Source organism: Ictidomys tridecemlineatus, chromosome 1 (assembly GCF_052094955.1).
Source record: "Ictidomys tridecemlineatus isolate mIctTri1 chromosome 1, mIctTri1.hap1, whole genome shotgun sequence".
Taxonomy (NCBI): domain Eukaryota; kingdom Metazoa; phylum Chordata; class Mammalia; order Rodentia; family Sciuridae; genus Ictidomys; species Ictidomys tridecemlineatus.
In genome coordinates, this window is record NC_135477.1 from 144,567,049 (window position 1) to 144,589,810 (window position 22,762).

At 35.7% G+C, this 22,762-nt stretch overlaps 1 protein-coding gene across 5 annotated transcripts in view; it reads right to left on the bottom strand.

Moving 5' to 3' along the window:
• The window catches only part of Ap3s1 (adaptor related protein complex 3 subunit sigma 1), an 80,526-nt gene extending 57,817 nt beyond the window's left edge, over positions 1-22,709 (bottom strand). For 2 of the 5 annotated variants that reach the window (XR_002485584.3, XM_021736036.3), the window contains exon 1: positions 22,276-22,495. Coding sequence is in view for 4 of the 5 variants with exons in the window: in XM_021736036.3 (XP_021591711.1) it covers positions 22,276-22,344 (69 nt within the window). In the remaining variant the exon portion in view is untranslated. Of the gene's footprint in view, positions 1-22,275; positions 22,498-22,569 lie in introns of those variants that run through there. The other 3 variants (XM_021736035.3, XM_021736034.3, XM_005339493.5) reach the window with 3 other exon arrangements.
• Between the last annotated feature and the right edge of the window lie 53 nt (positions 22,710-22,762).

Genomic DNA, 22,762 nt, shown 5'->3' on the forward strand with positions numbered 1-22,762 from the left:
AACTAATGCCACAAAGAGGGTCCCACATCATGATCTCAGTTAATCTATTCATTTACAGAAAAGTCCATTTCTGACTACCATTACATCAGGGTTGGAACTCCAACATTGTGGGTTGACACAATTTAGTCTACAGCAGAACAGAAAAGCAAATACCAGAACAATAAACCATCCCACTAATATAAAATTCAAAATTAAGCAAAACTAAACAATGTTATTTTAAAAATATACATAGACTATAGGTGATAAAAACAAATTATAAAGTAAAATCAAAGGAATGAGTAACACATATTAAAGGATTAGTTTCACAAAAATTATATTCTCCAACCACATTTCAAATAGGTGAAAAAATCAAACTACTTTCCAGATAAACTGGAAAGGAAGAAGTAAAACTATCTCTTTTAAGAGATAATAAGATTTTATCCCCCAAAAGCCGTATAGATTAAAAAGAAAAAATTGACAGAGCTAATAAGCAAATTCAGCAAGTGAAAAGATACAAAATAATAACACAAGAAACCATTAACAATAAAACCTAAAAAAAATTAAAAAGAAAATCCCATTCATATTCGTGATACTGTCCAAGAAAATCCAATAAAAATAAAAACAATACTCAGGAATACGTTTAATCAAAGATGTACAAGATTTGTACACTGAAAACTAGAAAACAATGCTGAAAGATACCCATTCATTTTATAAGACTAACTTAACACTCATACCAAATCAGACAATGAGAAATGAGTCATAGTACAATCTCATTTTCAAACATAAACAGAATTTATTTTTAAGGGATTTAAGTATTTTATTAAAATAGCAAATAGCAACAACATTCCTTTTTGATCATTTCAAATATATACCTATTGCTCTAGCACGTGTGAGGGCCCTGGGTTTAATCCTCAGCTCCACATAAAGATATATAAATAAAATAAAAAATAATTTTTTAATACACTATTGGACTGGGATTGTAGCTCAGGGGCACAGCACTTGTCTAGCACTAGGTTCCATTCCTCAGTACCACATAAAAAATAAAATAAAATAAAGATACTATATTCATCTACTTAAAAAAATAAATACTATTGAGATACACACATTTAAGTATAGGAAATAAAGTAAGAGCCACAGTTTCTGAATCTTGTTAAATCAGATGTAATAGGACAAATTGATATTCAGGTTTCAATAACATAGAAGAACACATCATTGCTGAGTTATCAACAGTCAAGGCAAAATGAAATAAAAAGTAAAGCATGATATCTATCTATTCATGAACATACACTAGTTTTATGTACAGTTTGAGCTATATTTGTCTCCCATCCTCTGTAACCCCTAATAGGGTTTTTCAGTAGACTTTCTTTAGCATTCTAGAGAATGAAGTCTCTTCTACTTATTGTCTTCCTTCAGTAATTCCAGGTTATTATGGGCAGTGAATCTGCATTTACTAACTTCTGTATACTTAAATCTGATGGAGCATTCCAGTAAACAAAGCATGGTTCACCTTCAGTAATACACAATGACCCAACAACATCCCCAGTGGAAATCAAGGATAGACAGACATTCTCATGTTCATTTGTCAAAAGAAAACTTTTTTGAGATCGCTCGCTGGCCACCATTGACCGCCCACCGTTTTCCTGTTTGCCTGGCGCCTTTTGCCAGCCCATCACCCATTGCCCGATGTCCACCTGCTGATAGCCGGACAACTGCCTGCAGACCACCTGCAGTTCACCCACTGCTGCCTGGAAATCCATTGTCAGGGTACTCGCAGGTTTGGTTACATGTGGCTGCCGCCATCTTAGGACACCAGCCAGGGTCTGGGATGAGAGTCAAGTGACCTGCAGGTTTGCTTCCACCACCGCAATCATATCAGGGTGCAGCAGCCTCTGTCCGGGGACACTAGTTAGGGCCTGGAGATATAATGTCGGGGTACCTAGAGGTCTGATTGCACCTGAGGTCTTTCTGCTGGGTGTGCTAGTGGCCGCCATCTAGCTGCCTCTTTGCAGTGTTGTACCTTTGTGTAAGCACATCCCTGGTGGTTTCTCTCCGAGCTGAAACAGCATTGAGATCTTGGGAGTGCAACAAGTAAGAGCCTGGGCAATCTAGAGCCCAGATCAGATTACAGCTGGGTCTGCATGGGCAAGTCTGGGCCTGGAAAACCTGTGCAAAGCCAGAGACCAAGGGCAGTTCCCTGGGCAGAGAACAGGTTGGAAAACTGGGCTCTCTCCAGCTCAGTGAGTCCTGAAGTGCGGGGACAGAAGAGGCCAGCTATAATAAGTGGAAAGACTGGAAAAGGGTGTGAGGGCATCTTGCTATTGGCTCACCCAGCCAATCGTCCAGCACCCACTGGACTAGAGCTATCATCAAACTTCAGACAACCCCACCTTATCAGCAGAGAAAGGAAACGGAGAAAATGTTTGAAAGCCAATGAAAGCAATCGATGAATTTTCCATAGAGACCACCCCCACATCTCTACCACCTTGAAATCCAAATATTTTTCTTGCATAAATTTATTGAGGAATGGGATGTCTGAATAGTATATTACAGCTTTATTTTGTATTCTTATATTTTTGCTTTTTTTTAATCTGTATATATTTTTTATCTCACTTATCTGTCTCCCTGGATTCTCTTTCTCATTTCTCTCATGTTAACAGCCAACCTCTATTAATTCCTCCCTTGCTCTTTCTATAATTTTTTAACTCTATCTTTTGTCCTTGTTCCTCATAAACATCACATCCTATACTATCTGTTCCTTTTTTTTCCATCATTCTAAACCCTTTTAGCAAACTTATCGTCAATATTGTAGACAATAATTGAACACATCATTTCTGTTTATTGTGACAAAACTGTAGATGCCTTAATAGGAGCTATGTGGTTTAAGATTGTATATTATTTGCATTGGGTGCTGTTAATACTGATCTCCCACTTAAAGATGAGGTACTGGAAGCATTCAGGGACACTATAAAACTACAGGGTAGAAACTGTAGGGCCTTAGATCCATACCGCTAATGGGAAGACACACAAACAACATGACAAAACAAGGGAACAAAGTGCCTCAAACACATTAACATGTTCCAACAATAAAACCCAAAGACAACACAGTAGAATAAATGTCAGAGAAGGAGTTTAGAAGGTACATAGTTAAACTGATCTTTGAAATAAAGGATGGTATGAGAGAAAAAATACAGGAAGTGAAAGATCACTTCAATAAAGAGACAGATTATAAAAAGAAAAATTTTTATTTTTATATTCTCAGCAAACAATGAACCAAATTAAAAACTCAAAGGAAAGTGTTACCAACAGACTAGACTACTTGGAAGATAGAACCTCAGGCGATAAAGACAAAATACACATTCTTGAAAATAAAGTTGAGCATACAGAAAAGATGGTAAGAAATCATGAGAAGAACTTCCAAGAAATAAGGGATAACATGAAAAGAGCAACTTCAAGATTTATCAGAACAGACGAAGGCATGGAGAAAGAAAATCAACTACAAGAGTTATAGGACTCAAAATGTACACATTTAGGCACATTATAATGAAAATGACTACCATGCAGAAAGGACAGAATTCTAGAGACCACAGAGAAAAAAATAAAATTACATATAGGGGGAAACCAATTCAGAGTTCAGCTGATTTCTCAACCCAGACCCTCAACACTAGGAGGTCTTAGAATAATATATATCAAACACTGAAAGAAAATGGATACCAGCAGGAATTTAATATCTAGCAAAACTAAGTTTCAGGTTTGAAGATGAAATAAAAACTTTCCACGATAAACAAAAGTAAAAGGAATTCACAATTAGAAAGCCTACACTACAGAATATTCTCAGCAAATAATCTCTGAGGAGTAAATGAAAAAAAACAATGAAACCAGCAAAGGGAGGAATTACACTAAAGAAAAAGTCAATCAAAGGAGAAACAGTCAAATTAAAACCAAAATAAACCAAAATGACCAGAAATACAAATCATATTTCAATAATAACCCTGAATGTTGATGTCTTAAACCCATCAATCAAAAGGCACAGACTGGCAGACTGGATTAAATTTTAAAAAACCCAACAATATGCTGTCTTCAAGAGACTCACCTCATAGGAAAAGACATCCACAGACTAAAGGTGAAAGGTTAAAAAAAATAATATTACTCACATGGACAGCATAAACAAGTGGGGGTTTCCATCCTCATATCAGATAGTTAGTCAAAATGGATAAAGAAGGACATTTCATACTGTTTAAGGGAATTATACATCAACAAGACATAACAATCGTAAATATTTATGCCCAAACAATGGAGCATCTATATATATCAAACAAACCCTTCTTAATTTCAAGAATCAAATAGACCACAATATAACAATACTTGATGACTTTAACAGACCTGTCTCACCACTGGATAGATCTTCTATTCAAAAACCAGACAAAGAAAACTATAGAACTAAATAATGCAATCAGTGGTTTAGACTTAATGGACATACATAATTTCATCCTTCAATGATAAAATACACTTTCTTCTCAGGAGCACATGGATCCTTCTCTAAAATAGACCATATCTTATGCCACAAAGCAACTCAGCAAATACAAAAAATCAGAAATACTACCCTGTATTCTGTGAGACCATAAAGCAATGAAACTAGAAATCAATGATAAAAAAGAAAAAAAATAGAAGCTACTCCAACAGCTGGAGACTAAATAACATGTTATTGAATGACAAATGGATAGCAGAAGAAACAAAACAATACTTAGAGCTAAATGAGAACACCAATACAACATATCAAAATCTTTGGGACCTATGAAAGCAATGTTAAGAGGAAAATTCATTACATTGAGCTCATTCATTTTTAGAAAGTCAATGAATAAATGACCTAACAATACATCTCAAAGCCCTAGAAAAAGAATAAAAAATCAACACCCAAAGCAGTAGAAAACAGGAAATAATTAAAATCAGCATGAAATTGAAACAAAAGAAACAATTCAAAAAATTGGCACACAAAAAAGTTGTTTTTTTGAAAAAATAAAATAGAGAAACCTTTAGCTACACTAAGAGAAAAGGAGAGAAAACTCAAATTACTAAAATTCATGAAGAAAAATGAAATATCACAATGGACACTACTGAAATACAGAAGATACTTAGAAACTATTTTGAAAATTTACACTCCAATAGAAAATCTCAGACACAAACAAATTTCTAAAGACCTGATCTACCCAAACTGAATCAGGAGGACATACAGGACCAGATAGATTCTCAGCCAAGTTCTACAAGACCTTCAAAGAAGAATTAACACCAGTACTCCTCAAATTATTCCATGATATAGAAAAGAAGGGAACTTTTCCAAACTCATTCTATGAGGCAAGTATCACCCTGATACCAAAACCAGACAAAGACACATCAAGGAAAGAAAACTTCAGACCAATATCCCTGATGAACATAGATGAGAAAATTCTCAATAAAATTCTGGCAAATTACATTTTAAAACACATTAAAAAGATGATGCAGCATAATCAATGGGGTTCATATCACAGGGATGCAAGATTGGTTCAACACATGGAAATCAGTAAATGTAATTTATTACATCAATAGACTTAAAGACAAGAATCATATGATCATCTCAATAGATGCACAAAAAAGCATTTGACAAAAATATAGCACCTCTTTATGTTCCAAACACTATAAAAACTAGAGATAGTAGAAACTTATCTCAACATAGTAAAATCTATCTAGGTGCTAAGCCCACGGCCAACATCATTCTAAACGGAGAAAAATTAAAAGCATCCCCCTAAAAACTGTTCAAGACCGTGATGCTCTCTTTCACCACTTCTATTCAACATTGTCATTGAAATGCTAGCCAGAGCAATGAGAGAGACCAAAGAAATTAAAGGGATATAAACAGGAAGAGAAGAATTCAAAACTATCAATATTTCCAGAGGACATGATTCTATATTTAGAAGATCTAAAAAATTCCACCAGAAAACTTCTAGAACTAATAAATGAGTTCAGCAAAGTAGCAGAATATAAAATCAATACCCATTAAATTAAATGCATTTCTATACTTCAGCAATGAATCCACAGTAAGAGAAATTAGGAAACCCACCCTATTCACAAAACTCTCAAAAAATTAAAAAAAAAAACTGGGCATCAACTTTACAAAAGAGATGAAAGATCTCTACAATGAACACTACAGAATACCAAAGAGAGAAAATGAAGAAGACCTTAGTTCAGAAAGATTTCCCATGCTCTTGGATAGGCAAAATTAATACTGTCAAAATGGCCACACTTCCTAAAGCTCTATACAGATTCAATGTGATTCCAATTAAAATCCCAATGTCATTCCTTATAGGAATAGAAAAAGCAATCATGAAATTCATTTGGAAAAATAAGACACCCAGAATAGCCAAAGCAATCCTTGCAAGAAAAGTGAACCAGGAGGCATCACAATACCAGATCTTAAACTATACTACAGAGCAGTAGTAACAAAAACAGTATGGTACTGGCACCAAAACAGACAGGTAGACCAATGGTACAGAAGAGAGAACTCAGAGGCTAACTCACAAAATTACAATTATCTTATCTTAGACAAAGGTGCCAAAAACATACATTGGAGAAACATCGCCTCTTCAACAAATGGTGCTGGGAAAACTGGAATCCACATATAGCAAACTGAAATTAAACCTTTATCTCTCACCCTGCACAAAAATCATCTCAAAGTGGATCAAAGACTTAGGCACTAGAACAGAGACCCTGTACCTAACAAGAAGAAAAAGTAGGCCCAAATCTTCACATGTCAGTTTAGGACTTGCTTCCTCAACAAGACTCCTAAAATACAAGAAGTAAAATCAAAAATCAATAAATGGGATGAATTCAAACTAAAAAGCTTCTTCTCAGCAAAGGAAACAATAACATGAAAAGACAGCCTACAGAATGGAGAAAATCTTTACCACATGAATATCATATACAACACTAATCTCCAGTATATATAAAGAACTAAAAAAACTTAACCCCAATAAAATAAAATAACCCAATCAATAAATGAGCTAAGGAACTGAACAGACACTTCTCAGAAGAAATATAATCAATCAACGAACATAAAAAGTTCATCATTTACAGAAATGCAAATCAAAGCTACTCTAAGATTTCATCTCAATCCAGATGACATGGCAATTATCAAGAATACAAGCAATAATAAGTGTTGGCGAGAACATGAGGGAAAAGGTACACTCATGAATTGCTTGTGGGACTGCAAACTGGTGCAACCACTGTGGAAAGCAGTATGGAGATTCCTCATAAAACCTGGAATGAAATTACCATTTGACCCAGTTATTCCACTCCTCAGTTTATACCCGAAGGACTTAAAATCAGCATACTTCAGTGACACAGCTATATCAATGTGTATAGCAGCTCAATTCACAATACCTAAACTATGGAACCAACCTAGATGCCCTTCAACAGAAGAATGGACAAAGAAAATGTGGTACACAAAATGAAATATTACTCAGCATTAAAGAATGAAATTATGGCATTTGCAGGTAAATGGATGCAGCTGGAGAATATCACACTAAGCAAAATAAGCCACACCCCAAAAAAACAAAGGTTTAATGTTTTCTCTGATTAGCAGATGATGCAGATGTGTGTTGGGTAGGGAAGAATGAAGGAACTTTGGATTGTGCAGAGGGGAGTGAAGGGAGAGAAGGGAGTGTGGAAATGGGAAAGATGGTGGAATGAGATGGACATTATTATATGATTCCACTACCAGTGCGACTCTGCACCATGTACAGCCAGAGGAAGGAGAAGTTGTGCTCCATTTATGTACAAAGTGTCAAAATGCATTCTACTTTCATGTATAAATAATTAGAATGAATGAAAATGAAAGAAAAAAGAAACCTTTTCAACTCTATAGGTTATAAATTCATAGCATAAATTAGACAAAAGTATAAGAAAAGAGGGAAGACTATGGGGTATACAAAGCATATATTATTTTAAAGAGTTAAAACCGTCTATTATAAGAAGAAAATGAAATAAAGTAGTTGAAATATGTTAAACACTTTGTAAAAGTAAAGTTTTGCAAGTTCTAAATACAAGGTAGTTTGGGAGAAAAATTCAGTACAGTCCCTGACCTTGGACACACACCTGAAAATCAACTACATCTTCTTCTCCTCCTTCTGTGGACATCTTTCTCAGGAGAGATTATCTATAATTCAAGCCAATATCTTGAAATTCTGTCCCTGATAGTCTGTCCTCTAGGGGGCAATGACCAGGAATCTAACAGTTTAGATAATACAAGAGAAATGGCCCTTAGGGGCACTAAGTGTAATGTCCAGGCAGTTCTGAAAATCCAGGACATTTCCTGGCTTTCAAGGTGCCCAGTGTTCTCTCTGTATATCTTCTACCACCCATACATCAGAGCTAACAGTCTCCAAAGCATAGGAGACAGAGCCTAGAAACCAACCCCAATAATCAAACACAATTCATTTTTTAAAATGTGCATAAAGTATTATTAAAGTGAGTTGATTCTATCAATGCCAAGTTGATTTAATATTATAAAACTGATCAATGTAAATCTCTGTATTAACAGAATATTAATAGTATGATTATACATAAATTTGGTTTATTCATGCAAAGAATAATACACTGTATTAAAAATGATTATAACTGAACCTAATATGTCAAAAGTCAATCTCAAAAACTAATGAACACAATTTTTTAAAAATTTAAGTTCCAAAAGAATATATACACTGTGACTATCTTTGTAAAGTTCAATAAGATGCAAAACAATAATTGTTTAAGAACAAAAAAAATTGGGGCTGGAGTTGTGGCTCAGCGGTAGAGCGCTCATCAAGCATGTGTGAGACCCTGGGTTTGATCCTCAGCACCACATAAAAATAAAATAAAGGTATTTGTCCAACTACAACTAAAGAATAAAAAAAAATTAAAAAAGAACAAAAAATTATATCAAAATAAAAAGAATATTTTTAAAAATTCAGTGGGGTTGGGGTTATAGCTTAGTGATTGAACACGTCCTTAGCATGTGCAAGGCCCTGGATTCAATCCCCAGCACCAAAAAATTAAATTAAAAATTTAAGATAGTGGTTATCTCTGAATAGAGAGGAAAACAGAAAACCTTCAAAGGTATTAGTAATTTTTCTTAAATACAGCAATTAGGTTATTATTGACTATAATTTACATATATTTAACATGTAAATATTCTTTTATATATACTCAGCATTTCAGAGAAAAGAGGTAGGAAGAAGAACAAAAGCACTGTGTGAGACAGCTGCCCTCTTCCTTCCTTATGTGTGCTTAATCATATCCCACCCACTTCCTTTTAGTCTTCATGTAGAGCTAAATGCTCTACATGGATCATCGTATCTACCTACTCTTGTGGTTTCACAACAGTAGTATGTTACTATCTTCCTAATTTTTAATTCTCCTATATTCCCGGTGCCTAAAAGAAGACTGTCCTTTTTTCTGAGTTGCTCACAAGGTACTTCCAGCTTCCAGACAGACATCTCTACTTATTTTCCACAAAACCATATGAAACATTACATGTTAAAGACTAAAAACATTACATTTTTCCTAAAAATATTATTACTATATTCTAGTCTCAGCTAATAGCATCACCAATTATCATCTTCCATATGAAAAATCTTAATAATTCCCTTTCTTTCACTTCCCATGTCCAGATGCAGGTAAATTCTTCATAAAAAACAGTAATGTTAGAATCAAACACATTATTTCAACTCAGATTTTTATTTTTACTCAGAATACCATATGAACCACCAAAATGTTATTCTGCTACCTGTCTCCCTACTCAACTGACCTACACACAACACAAATACATTACCTCCTTTAAAACAAACAATATTTACTTCCTTTCTTAAAAATCTCCAAGGTCCATATAACCTAATCTAGGCATACCTTTGAAATTTCATTATTTATTTCTTCTCCCTTATCCAATCTCCTCTAACCACACTGCATATCTCACCATTCACTCCCATTATATTTTCTCACTTCTGTTTTGGAACACCTTTCTCACTCCATTTGCTAACAACACCCTTTTTAGACACACAGCTTAGTCATTACCATTTTTTTTAAATCATTACCATTTCTATGAAGTTTTTTTTTTTTAACTATGTCAGGTAAAATTAGTCTCTTCTTCCTTTGGTCCTGTTGGTATTCCTTTTAGGTACAGAAAATAATGCGTTCAACTTTCCTTTGTAGGCTCTAAATTCTAATATGGGAATCTGAACTTTGTATCTCAAAAATTCTCATGAGAGAAACATACTACATAAAATACTAAATAATATAATAAAATAGCAGCTAGTGGAAAGTGAAAAGATGAGGAGAAATTTTTACATTTAGAGAAAAACTAGAAAATATAATAGAGAAGTACCCAAAAAATAGAGTGAAAGGGTAAAAATACAGAAAATAGAAAAGAAATGATAAGAAATATAGAATAGTTCAGAGTAATGATGAATAAAAGGAGATTGAAAAAGAATACAGAGAAAATTGAAAAATGTTCCTGAGGAAAAAGGAGAAGAGTTTCCAGAATTAATGAAAACAGATCCACAGCAGTGAAACTGCCATACAACTGAGACAGATGGTTCCTGTTCAAGATTTCAGGAGAGATTTCTTAAAGACATGAAAATAACAACAGATGCATATAATTTAGACAACTGGCAAAGATGTAAATTAGTGAAAACTGAATGGAAAAAACTAGATTAAAGGAAAAAGCAATTATTTTCAAGGAAAATAAAATGTCAGGAAATAAAAAAAAAATCTAAGCACAGTTTACAACATGGCTCGCCTAAAGGCATTTTTCCATAATAAATTAATGTAAACACTGAATACTGGGGAAGTGAGGGGAGATGGAAAAGCGAAAGACAGTAGAATGAATTGGACATAACTTTCCTATGTTCATATATGAATATACAACCAGTGTAACTCCATATCATGTATAGCCACAACAATGGGAAGTTATTCTCCATGTATTTATGCTATGTCAAATTACATTTTACTGTCATGTCTAACTAAAAAGAAAAAATTAAAAAATTAAAAATTAACCTCTTCCAAAAATAATAAATACTGACCTCACCCAACAAATGAAGTAACTATGAAGGCACTGGGAATCAGTTGTGGGAGAGCTAAATAATTATTTTCAGTAGCAGAAGCAAAGAGATCACATCAAGTGAAAAGTCAAGCAGCAAAATAAGCATGTTAGAGACATGTACAGAAATACTACAATAATCAACTAAAAGTAGTTATTGGTAGGAAGGGGCAAGTTAGGGAATGATATTTTTCATAATAAACCCTATAAAATAGAACTATTGGATTCTTTAACCTGTGTATACTTATAACTTGGGAAAACAAACTAAAAACTAAGATGTGGGGGAAAAGAATACAGAATCTGCAACCAGACTGTATATGTTTATTACCGGATGTGCCCAATGTTAACTGTGAGACTTTAAGCAAATCACTTATGCTTTCTGTGCCTGAGTTTTTCTTGTCTGGAGCATGGAGAAAATAACAGTGTCTACCTCATGGAGTTGTTGTAAGGACTGGGTTCATATATAAAGCTCTTAAAACACGACCCACACATAGAAAACACATAGTAACAACTTATTTTTAAGTATTTACCTCTAAACTTTACACCTGTAAAATAAGTTTTAGAATTCTCAGGACAGTTCAAAAATTTTATAGGGAGGCCAGGCATGGTGGCACACACCTGTGATCCCAGCAACTGAAGCAGAGGCAGGAGGACTGCAAGTTCAAAGGCAACCTTAGCAACTTAATGAGGCCCTAAATGACTTAGAGAGACCCTGTCCCAAAATAAAAAATGAAAAGGGTTGTGGGTGTGACTTAGTGGTTAAGCACCCCTGGGTTGAATCTCCAGTATCCCCTCCCCCGAAAAAAAAAATTATAGGGAGTTCTTTTTTTTTTAGGAAAGTTATCCTTTTACATTATATTACCATTTGTCAACAAATAACAAATGTGTTAAGTTTGCTGTTTCATTACTTTAATAGTGAAAATAATTTCTCATATAAACGTCAAGATTGCCATCTGGAATCTTCTCAGAATGCTGGCAATACTCAACTAAAGAGAATTAATATGAGTGGTTACCAGAGACTGGAGGAAGGTATGAATGGGGAAGGATGAAGAAAGAGGTAGAGATCAAAGAGTAAAATCTTCAGTTAACACTGGAGGAATAAGCTTTAGTATCCATTGTACTGCATGATGATCACAGTTAATGATGTTTCAAAAGTTCTGATAGAACAGATTTATAAAGTTCTAATCACAAAAAAGTTGATGAGGTGATATGCTAACTAGCTTGATCAATCTTTCTAAAAGATATAAATAGATCAAAACACTGAATTACTGAATTGTACCCTATACACAAAATTACTGTCAATTAAAACAACATTTTAAAAAAATGAAAATCAACGTGGGAAAGAATACCTTAAAATTTTAATCAAGCAAGCAAATTCTATGCTAAGGTTTCCAATGACACAATACAATTGCCCTCTGTTTAATAATCAATTTAATTTAACAGCTTTCATAAAGAAGGCTGGAACTTGCTTTTAGGCTGATCAACTTTCCTAACTCCATAGTTTCATAACAAAAGTCAAAAGAGATACATTTCAGTTAGTCATAACTCGTACATTATATCAGTTTAAAGATACTGCATTACATAAAGGCAATAACCTATTACTTTAAATATTTCTTAAATTACTACTGAAAAATAAAGACAAAGAGTTTGTCTTCAGAATTCTACTAATTCAGAAATCTACTAATACAACTTTCTTTTCCTGTGTTCCCTTCCTATCCTTTTGCATGTCATAAAAGGTAAGTTTAAAATTAAAACTTTTTCTGTAATTAGACAGTTAATATGTCATTATCCTCATCAATCGTAACCACTGAGCCTCATCCTCAGCCTTTTTTGTTTTATATTTTGAGACAGGATCTTGCTAAGTTGCTTAGGGCCTCACCAAGTTGCTAAGACTGACTCTGAACTCAGGATTCTCATGCCTCAGCCTCAAGAGCCATTGGGATTACAGGCTTGCACTGTTCCCAGCCAGAATATATAAAGAACTCTTCCAGCTCAATAATAAAAAGATAACTGGACATGCCTGTAACCCCAGTGACTCAGGGGCTGGGGTTGTGGCTTAGTGGTAGAGTGCTCACATAGTACATGTGAGGCACTAGGTTCAATCTTCAGCACCACAAAATAAGTAAAATAAAGGTATTGTGTTCATCTACAACTTAAAAAAAAATTAAAAAGAAGGAGTTCATTCCAAAAGAGAGCCCAAATAATTTAAACACTGGGCTCTTTGTTTAGAAAAATAAAAGAGACAATTCATTCTGAGAAAATAAGAAATACTTGAGGAAAAATCTCTGGGATTTTCTATAGTTCCCTGGCGACAAGATTTTCCAACCAAGGAAAGCAGCAAATAGTACTAATAATAAAAGTAGCTCTTATTATTAATTTTGATAACAATTACTGAGTCTTAGGTGTCAGGTTTTACAAGTATTTTCTTAGTTAATCCTAATCTAAAAAATATTATTCAAAATAAAAGTACACAAAAGATTGCTTAAATAAACTACCGTAAACTATACAATAAACTACTATTTGTCATTAAAAATAATTTTCTGGATATGGGTACCCAAAGCACAAGAAAGTACAGAAAAACACAGATAAGGTGAAACTCATCAAGATTTAAATTTAAATTCATAATTCTTCCGCTGAATGGAAGAAAATATTTGCAAATCATATATCTGATAGAGACTAACACTCAGAACATATAAACTCCTTCAATCAATAATAACAAAACTAGATTGAAAAATAGACAAATTATTTGATAATAAACATTTCTCCAAAGATACAAAAAGGGCCAATAAGCACATGAAAAGATACTCCACATCACTAGTCATTAGAGAACTGCAAATCAAAACCACAAAGAAATACCACTTCACCCCCATTAGAATGGCTAATACAAAGAAACAGAGACTAGGTTGGGGTTGTGGCTCAGTGGTAGAACGCTTGCCAAGCACATGCAGGGCCCTGGGTTCGATCCTTAGCACCATATAAAAGTAAATAAATAAATTGTGTCCAACTACAACTAAAAAATAAATATTAAAAAAAAAGAGATTAGCAAGTGTTATCAAGGATTTGGAGAAACCAGAATCCTTGGGCATTGCTGGTAGGTACGCAAAATGGTGCAGCCTTTGTTGAGAACAATAGGGTGATTCCTCAAAAGAAGTAAACACAGAATTACCAGAGAGAGAGGAGGAGGCAAAAGAGGAGGTACCTGAATGAAATCAACCAAATTATATCATTACCTTGTGTGAACATATGAATATGTAATACCAAATCCTGCTATTGTGTATAATTATTATGTATAATTATAATACACCAATAATTTCTTTCTAAGAATTACCATATGATCCAGCAATTCTACTTGCAAGTATGCATCCAGAAGAACCAAAAGCAAGAACTTGACCAGATATTTATACACCTAAGTTCATAGCAGTATTTTTCACAATAGCCAAAGGTGGAAGCAAGCCAAACATCCATTGCTAAATGAACGAATAAACAAAATATGGCATTTACAAACATGCAATGGAATGTTTTTTCACCTTAACATACTACAACCTGGGTGAACCTTGAGGACATTATGGTAAGTGAAATAAGCCAGTCAAAGAATGACAAACTTTCTGTGATTCCTCTTATATGAGGTAGTCAATTTTGTAGAAACAGAAAGTAGAAGGAAGTCTGCCAGGGGCTAGGAGGTGAGAATGAGGAAAACTATGATGGTTTGAATATGAAATGCCCCCACAGACCATGTGCTAAAGGCTTGGTTGCCAGCCTCCGGCACTATCCGGAGATGGAGCAAATTATAGGAAGTAAGGCCTAATGTAAGTGAGGTTACTAGGGGTACACCCTTCCTCTCTCTCTTTGGTTGCTGGCTGCCATGAGATAATCAGTTTTGTTCTGCCACATGCTCTCTGCTATGGTGTTTGCCTCGCCACAGGCTGAAAAGCGACAGAATCAACCAACCTCTGAACTTTGAAAAACTTTGAAACCATGAGCTAAAATAAATCTTTCCTCTTTTTAAATTGATTATCTCAGAATTTTTTTCACAGCAATGGAAAGACTAACACAGGGAGCTAGTGTTTAATATTTATAGAGTTTCTATTGGGAAAGATGAAAAATTATAGAGATGGAGGGCGGACAGTGGCAAAACAATGTGAATATACCTAATGACAGAGAACTACACACTTAAAAATGGTTAAAAAAGTTTTGTATTATACATGTACTACTACAATAAAAACTATTTCATTGTCATTTTATACCACATTAAGATACATTAATGACAGAAAATAGGATATATTCAGTGGGATAAACTGGTACAGTTCCCCACTAAGCACATAGACATCAAAATACTGAACAACTGAAAAAGAACATTGGAAAAAAAAGCCTTTTTCTCCTGAGTAGCAAAATGAACTGTGACAGCTAGTGATTTTTGTAATAACATGGGGCTTCAAGTAAGGCAAGAAAGACACAAATGCTTCTCAGCACAATAATGGAGGTACTCTAGTAGGTTTCACACAAACTCTGTTCACATGAAATTAAGACTGTGAGAGGTTTCAGAAAAATACATTCTTTTCTTCTTGCATTTTGTTACTTCACAGGCAACAAGAATGGAATCTTTTTGATCAAGGTCTCATTGGTATAGAGAATGCACAGAATGGGAACATTCACTTTCACCTTCATTCACAAGACAAGCATTCCTCTCTCTCCAGAGCCTAAGGATAACAGGAGAAAATAAACTGAGCAGAGGACAAAACCATTAACTTTTCAGCAGAGGCACTATTTAATTGTGCAGATCACAAGTAGGGTTCAAGCAGAAATAGCTCCTCTTGTTGGCATGTGGGGATGATGTCATCAGACAGAAAGTTGTGAAGAAGTGGCAGGCACAATGAGGCATACAGGCATGATATGGCCTTATCTTTTCCTCTGACTTCATCTCCTGCCACTCAGGTTGCCTTTTTGTTAGACCTGAACACATAACATCTGGCCTCATTCAGGGTGCTTTCTGCCTCTTTCAGCCTAAAACATTCTTTCCTCTGCTGTCCTCAGAACTCTCTCCTCATTCTCTTTTCAAATGTCAGGTCCTTAAAGAGGCGTTCCCTGATAATCCTACCTAAAACATACCTCTGCCCCATCACTCTTCATTCTCTTCCAGTGATTCATTTTTCTTCATATACAGGTCATAATCTTACAAAATTTTTTTAATCTTCTACCTCCTATCACTAGAATGTGAACTCATTGAGCAGGAATAACATCTATCTTACTTATCATTGTATTATTAGTGCTTAGAACAGAGCCATAAAAAAAAAAAATACTTTTTGGAAGAATATGGGCAGGGAACCAGAAAACAATGCCAAGCAGGAACATGTCAGGTAGTTTCCCCACAGGCCACTCCTCCTTCCCAAGGCCAACTCTAGAAGTGCCTCCACTTAGAGTCTTACAAAAACACCTGTTAGCTAAAATTATCTTTATTCCTCTTATAATGAAATATTTTTCTAAGAGATGCTTGATCCTTCAGAAAAATTTACCTATATTGTAGTTAAAAATATTTGATAAGAAGGCTGACAGGGTAAAAATAATGAGGAAGGAACAAGTGTAACTTATTCTTATTTAACAAGAGGCAGAAGGGAATTAGACTCTGAAGACAGTCTACAATTCAGAATTGCCTTGGATCATAAGCAGCAGTGAAAAAATTCATAATCCACAAGTACAAAGACTCCAAATGCTAAGGACAAGAATGGGTACTGACTTTCCAACAAAAGTTACCCTTGGAATCATAAAAGGGAAGGGCCCTGATAAACTTAGGTTATATGTATGAGTTCAGTTTTCTAAAAAAGGTATATATCCTTCATTGAGAAACTGAGGAAAAATTAATAAACACTGGAGGAAATATGCTACATGTTAGTAATTATCTGTGTATAATGGAATCAAGGATGACAGTGATCTTAACACAAGTATTTTCTACATAATCTTTAAAAGTTTTATTTAAAATGTCAAACAATAAATAATTTAAAAATCAATGATGTAGATAAAGAATTTCTCCTTTACAATATAATTTCTAATAGATTTAATCTTAACTTCTTAAAAAGCAAGGCTTAAGGCAGATTGCATACAAAAGTTGGGACCATATCAAAATTTGAATTTTCCAAAGACTACTTTATATAAGGAATGCTTTGAACTAGGATTTACTGTGGCACATGTTCCAGACTACAAAGAACCATTCAAACCATGACAAAGAACCATTCCTTGATATCAAAAACTTCAGAAGCAAACTAAAATTAAAAAAAGAAAAAATATTATTTATTGAAAGGAAAAATGTATGCTAATAAAGAAGGAAAAGTGGTGATATATATACTAATCACTAATCAGCTTAATTTACCCATTTATATATATATAATATATATATCTCAAAACATCATGTTGCACACCATAAGTATAAAGTGACAAATTTTTGTCACCTATACCTTACTAATAATAAAATTTTTAAAGTTTTTTAGAAGAGGAAATAGTGGACCCCTGGATGATCAATGCAACATCCACTCCTCTATTCCAACTTTCCAAAATGTACCAATTTTATCTGTGTTTCCGCCCTTCATGGTCAGAAGTAATATTTGTGTTGGGTAGGACTAACCAGACTAGAGAGAAAAAAGATACATTCCCAGAAAGAAACAGATCACTGTGTCTTTCTGATTTAATTGACAAGGAAAGAAACCAGCCTTTGGATAACAGTAATTTTATGATGAGTAAAACAAAGAAAGTAAAAGGAACTCGATCTATAAGGAAGTCATTGATTTGCTGATGCAAATAAATTTGTAATCTGTCTACTGCTCTGCACTTCCTATAATGTATACAGTTCTTTTTTAGGCATTGGAGTGATGCAACATAAAACCCTATTTATGTAGTCAACAGCATTCTACTAAATATTAAAGTAAAACAAATCATTTGTAACTTCCTTCTAAATAAAAAAGCTGAAATACTATGTTAATATATACTAACACCTTAATACTAAGAACTGTTAATAACTACAGCTTGATCAGAGAGTAAGTTTAACGATCACATCCACCACACTTTTGTAATAGTCACTAAAAAAAGACTATCAAAAAATATAGATATGTCTTTCTTAAGGATTCTTTAAAAAAGAAAAAAATTATACATTCAATTTTTTCCATGTTAATTTTTTAAAAAAAGGAAAGAATAGTCTTACAGTAGCTTCTGGGATTTGTTTTTGGCGACAAACAACAAATCAGACACAGTTGATAAGAAAACTGAGGCAACTCAGGCATTTTAGAGTTTGGAAATTTTCCTGCTTGCATTTTATATAGGGGTGATATGTGTGTATGCACGCATAAACACATCTTGATCTTTTATATCTGTGGAAACAAATAAGGCAACTCATATAAAATAATGCATTTCTGGGGCTGTGGTTGTGGCTCAGTGGTAGAGTGCTTGCCTAGCACATGTGAGGCCCTGGGTTCAACCCTCTACACCACATAAAAACAAAAATAAAATAAAGGTATTGTGTCCAACTACAACTAAAAAATAAATATTTGAAGAAAAAAAAGAAAGCATTTCTACTTAGAGTGACTCACCAAAGAACACTAATAATACAGGAATCATAACCCACAGGGGTTTTTTTTTTCTCTTATTTGATAGCTCTGTAAAAATATAACTGGTTTATGAAACATATGTCTCAATAACACACAGACATTGCCAGGTGAATATTAAAAGAGTAAAGGTTAAAGTTACTGTGGTTAAGCATTAAATAGAAGAGAAAAAAACATTTGAACTTCTGCTATAATGGCTCAAGTGTACAAAAGGGAAAAACAAAAAAGGATACACCTTCAAATTCTTAATATCCGACTCTAGTAGAATGAACCAAAACTTAAGTTCAGTGAAACAGATGTGTGACTTCATATGTTTCACACATGACAACAGCTTGGATGCACAATCAAAGCTAAAAATCTATTGCAGCATGAAATGGAAATATGCACTGCTAACAGAAACGAACATATAAATTGTTATATCATGAGGAAAAATAAATGAAGAATGAAAATCCAATGTAATAGTATTAACTTGTTGACAAAAAGTCAAAACTGCTCAGTGCTAAACCAATGTAGCTGGACTCAAACCTCAGCGTACTGTCAGTGTACAGAACTGTTGACCCACTCATATCCCTAGATATTACTTAAGTTAGACTTGAAACTGTCAATGTTACTGGAGATTTATTTATTTATTTATTTATTTATCAGACTTCTTTCAACTTAAACAGAAACTGTTGAAGTAACAGCTATTCTACGTTTGTAACAAAGGAATGGATTCATAAAACTTCTGGTTAACGAAGGAGTAAGAGAGTTGAGAGTTGGAAGGAAATTTAGGGAGTCAATTCTAAATCTGAACTATATCCCAAGGTAGGTTCTAAATGAATGTCTTCAGCAAAGAATCATCAAGAGTTTTTTAAGTTCAAGACTTAATGTAAGCTGGGTACAGTGAGACATGCCTATAATTCCAGCTACTCAGGAGGCTGAGGCAGGAGGATGGCAAGTTTGAGGCCAGCCTGGGCAACAGAGACCCTATCTCAAAAAAAATAAAATAAAATAAAAAGGGCTAGGGATATAGCTCAGACAAAAAAGATTCATTGATGATTGCTTGGGGTGACACCAATATACCTAAACCCTAATACCTCCCTTCAAGGATATAGGCTGTAAAACAGAATACTGTACCTTTAAAGGATAAAAAATTAAATCCTAAGAACCAGGAGGAGTCTTACAGCAAGATAAAATACTTCAAGGAACACTTATGAGATACTTAGGCTGGGTCTAGAACAAGGAGTCAAATTTGGACTCGTGGCAATGGAAGAGAAGGACATTCCAGGTAGTATGAATAGAATGCACTCCAATACCCTATGCAAACAAACATCATTACAACACTTCTTCCCTGATACCTTCTGCTCTTGTTGTACCAGTCTTCTTGGTTTTCTTCAAAGAGGCATTCTCTCCTCAGGGCTTACACATTTGCCTGGAATGCTCTTCCCTGATATCTGCAAGGCTTGCTTTCTTATGTCCTTCAAGTATTTTTTCAAATGTCACCTTCTCAAGAGAACTTAACTGGCTACCTTATTTAAAACTGCCATCCTTACACTCCCTATCACCTTGCCCTGTTTTGTTTTTTCCACAGCATTTATTACTACCTGGCACACTATATATATAGTCTGCTTCCTATTACCTGTGTCTACACCCTTCCCACAAGAGCAGAAGATATATTTGTTCATCTTCAGTGTCTGCACACATAAGTCATGAAATAAATATTTACTGATAAACTGATGGAATAAATGAATGAAAAAGACATCTACCCTCAAATAGATTATAATCTACTGGAGAAAGCATATTATTGGCAAAAATCCAATTTATAAAGACTAATACACAGAAACAGCTTGTGGTACCCCACTTCTTCACAACCAATTAACTGACCTTTTATACCTTCTAGCTACATTTCCCCATGAAGCCTCTTTCCATATTAAGCTTCAGTGCTATCTAGTGAGTAAATATATCACCCTGTAATATTTTTATTACCACTGTTGAACAAGAAACATGTATTTCTAGATTTCCTAATTAAATTCATATTTTAGTAGATGGTTAAATTCTACATTACAGGGGTGGTATATTGATTACTGATAAGCCAGGGAATATTAAATTGAGATACGGAAAAATAAAATTTTGAATTCTATTTCACTATTGGAATATACTTTTTCTTCACTGAAAATGGCACTGGTAAAATGATTAAGAGAAACGTTCCTTTGGCAAAGGGTATTAACATTTTAAAGAAATGGTTAACAACGGAAAGTTAAAGGTATTTTTTTTTATTCAGAAGGATCAATTAGAATTATATTCTGGATTAAAGAATAATGTAGAATTTTTAAACGGAGCATTCGTATTTAAGTTACACTAAATTAAAACTACCCAGGATTAATGCAAAATATTCTCTATCACCAGCAAAGGCAAAACAACTTAAGGAAATAAATAAGCTCAAGATTTCTCTTCAGCCAACATCTCCACAGACTATATTATCATTTTAGACAAACTGACATTTTCACATTTAATTTTTAATGGCAAGAATGAGTTCCATCTAGGACCTAACTGCATAAAAGTATTAGTCTTGTCACAGTTTCAATACTGAATTGAAAGTTCATTTCTGGCTTACAAGCAAAATGCCCCAATACAACACAATAGTTACATCTCACATTAATCCTACCATCCAGAGCCCAATTTTATGCATTTAACCTAGAGGTGAATTTTGCCCCAAGGTAGGCACTTTTGTATATAACCCTTTCACAATCATTTATAAATTACTACCTAAAAGCCTCGAGCACTTAGGAATATTAACAGCGTTTGCAGTTTTAAAAGAGAGGTTTTACAAATATTACTATTCTTTGTAAGTAGAAGAGAAACTAAATTCCTTTGAAAAATGCCCAACCGGAAGCCGAAATCATAACTTCTAGGTATAGAATCACCGCACTTCAGCCATGAAAAATGTCAACAGCTATTTCAAGAGTAAGTAATTCACAATCAGGTGAAAAGCATGATAAAACTATCAGCTCCTCACTTATCTTCCTCTTTTGTAAGGAGACACCTTGAAAGTCACACTGGGCAGTTGATCTCACGGAAACATCCATGGGAGACTGTACCGAGCGTGCAGTCACCGAAACGCGGGAGGCTAAAGTTCCTCCGCTATGAGAGGATTACAGCGGAAAAACAGTAGCCCATCTGTCCACTGGCGAACATAAAGAAATCCACCTGGAAGGGTTGGAAGTAAGGGAGGTGGGGCTGTGAGAAGAGCGGAGGCAACCCGAGCCGCCCACAACACGAAGGCAACCGCGCGGGGTGGGCTCCCGGGACTTAGGGCGCGGGGCTAGGAGCGGGCGCAGGTGGGCTGCAGATGCCGACCCCTGAGGGCCGGGCCCGAGCTGCCGAGAAACCACCCTGCCCACAGACGGGCGGAGGAGCCGCCCCGCAGAGCCACGTCGGAGGCTGGGAGCCCGGCGAGAGGTGGGCACCTGGCTCACACCCACTGGAAGCTGACAGCCGGGAGCTCGAGGCTGCCAGGGCGCTAAAAGGGCCGCAGCGCGCCGGACGGAATCGCTCCGAGGAAGCCGCGCTGGGCGCTGCCCGCCGTCAACGACTCCCCCTCGCCCTGATCGGCGGCGGCTGGATACTTACGTAGGGCTGGTAGAACTTGGAGAGCCGCGGCTTCCCGTGGTTGTTGAAGATGAGGATCGCCTTGATCATGGCTGGGCCGGGCCGACTGGGTAGGCGCTGGGGGCCAGGGCGGGGGCGGGCACGCGAGCCTCGCCTCGGGATCTTGCCAGCGATCCTTCCCCACCCGCCCCCTCCCGCACGCGCTCGCGCGCGCTCCCGAGCCGCTGGGCGGGGGGGGGGAGGGTTGAGGGGCGGGGCCAGGGCGGGGCAGACGCGGAGGGAAGCGGAAACATTTTCGGGCCAGAGCCGACTTACCGGAGGGGTGCTTTTCACTTGGCGGCTCATGGGAATGTTGCCCGTGGAACCCGTCCTTAAGTTTATCTCAGTAAGAAAACATCAGATGCCATAGTAACAGCCAGGGGTCCTAGACAGTTTCCATATGGAGAGCTAGCCGGAAGCTCCAACGTTCACCGTTGGGTTAGATCCCCCTTTGGCGCGTCCTTTGCGA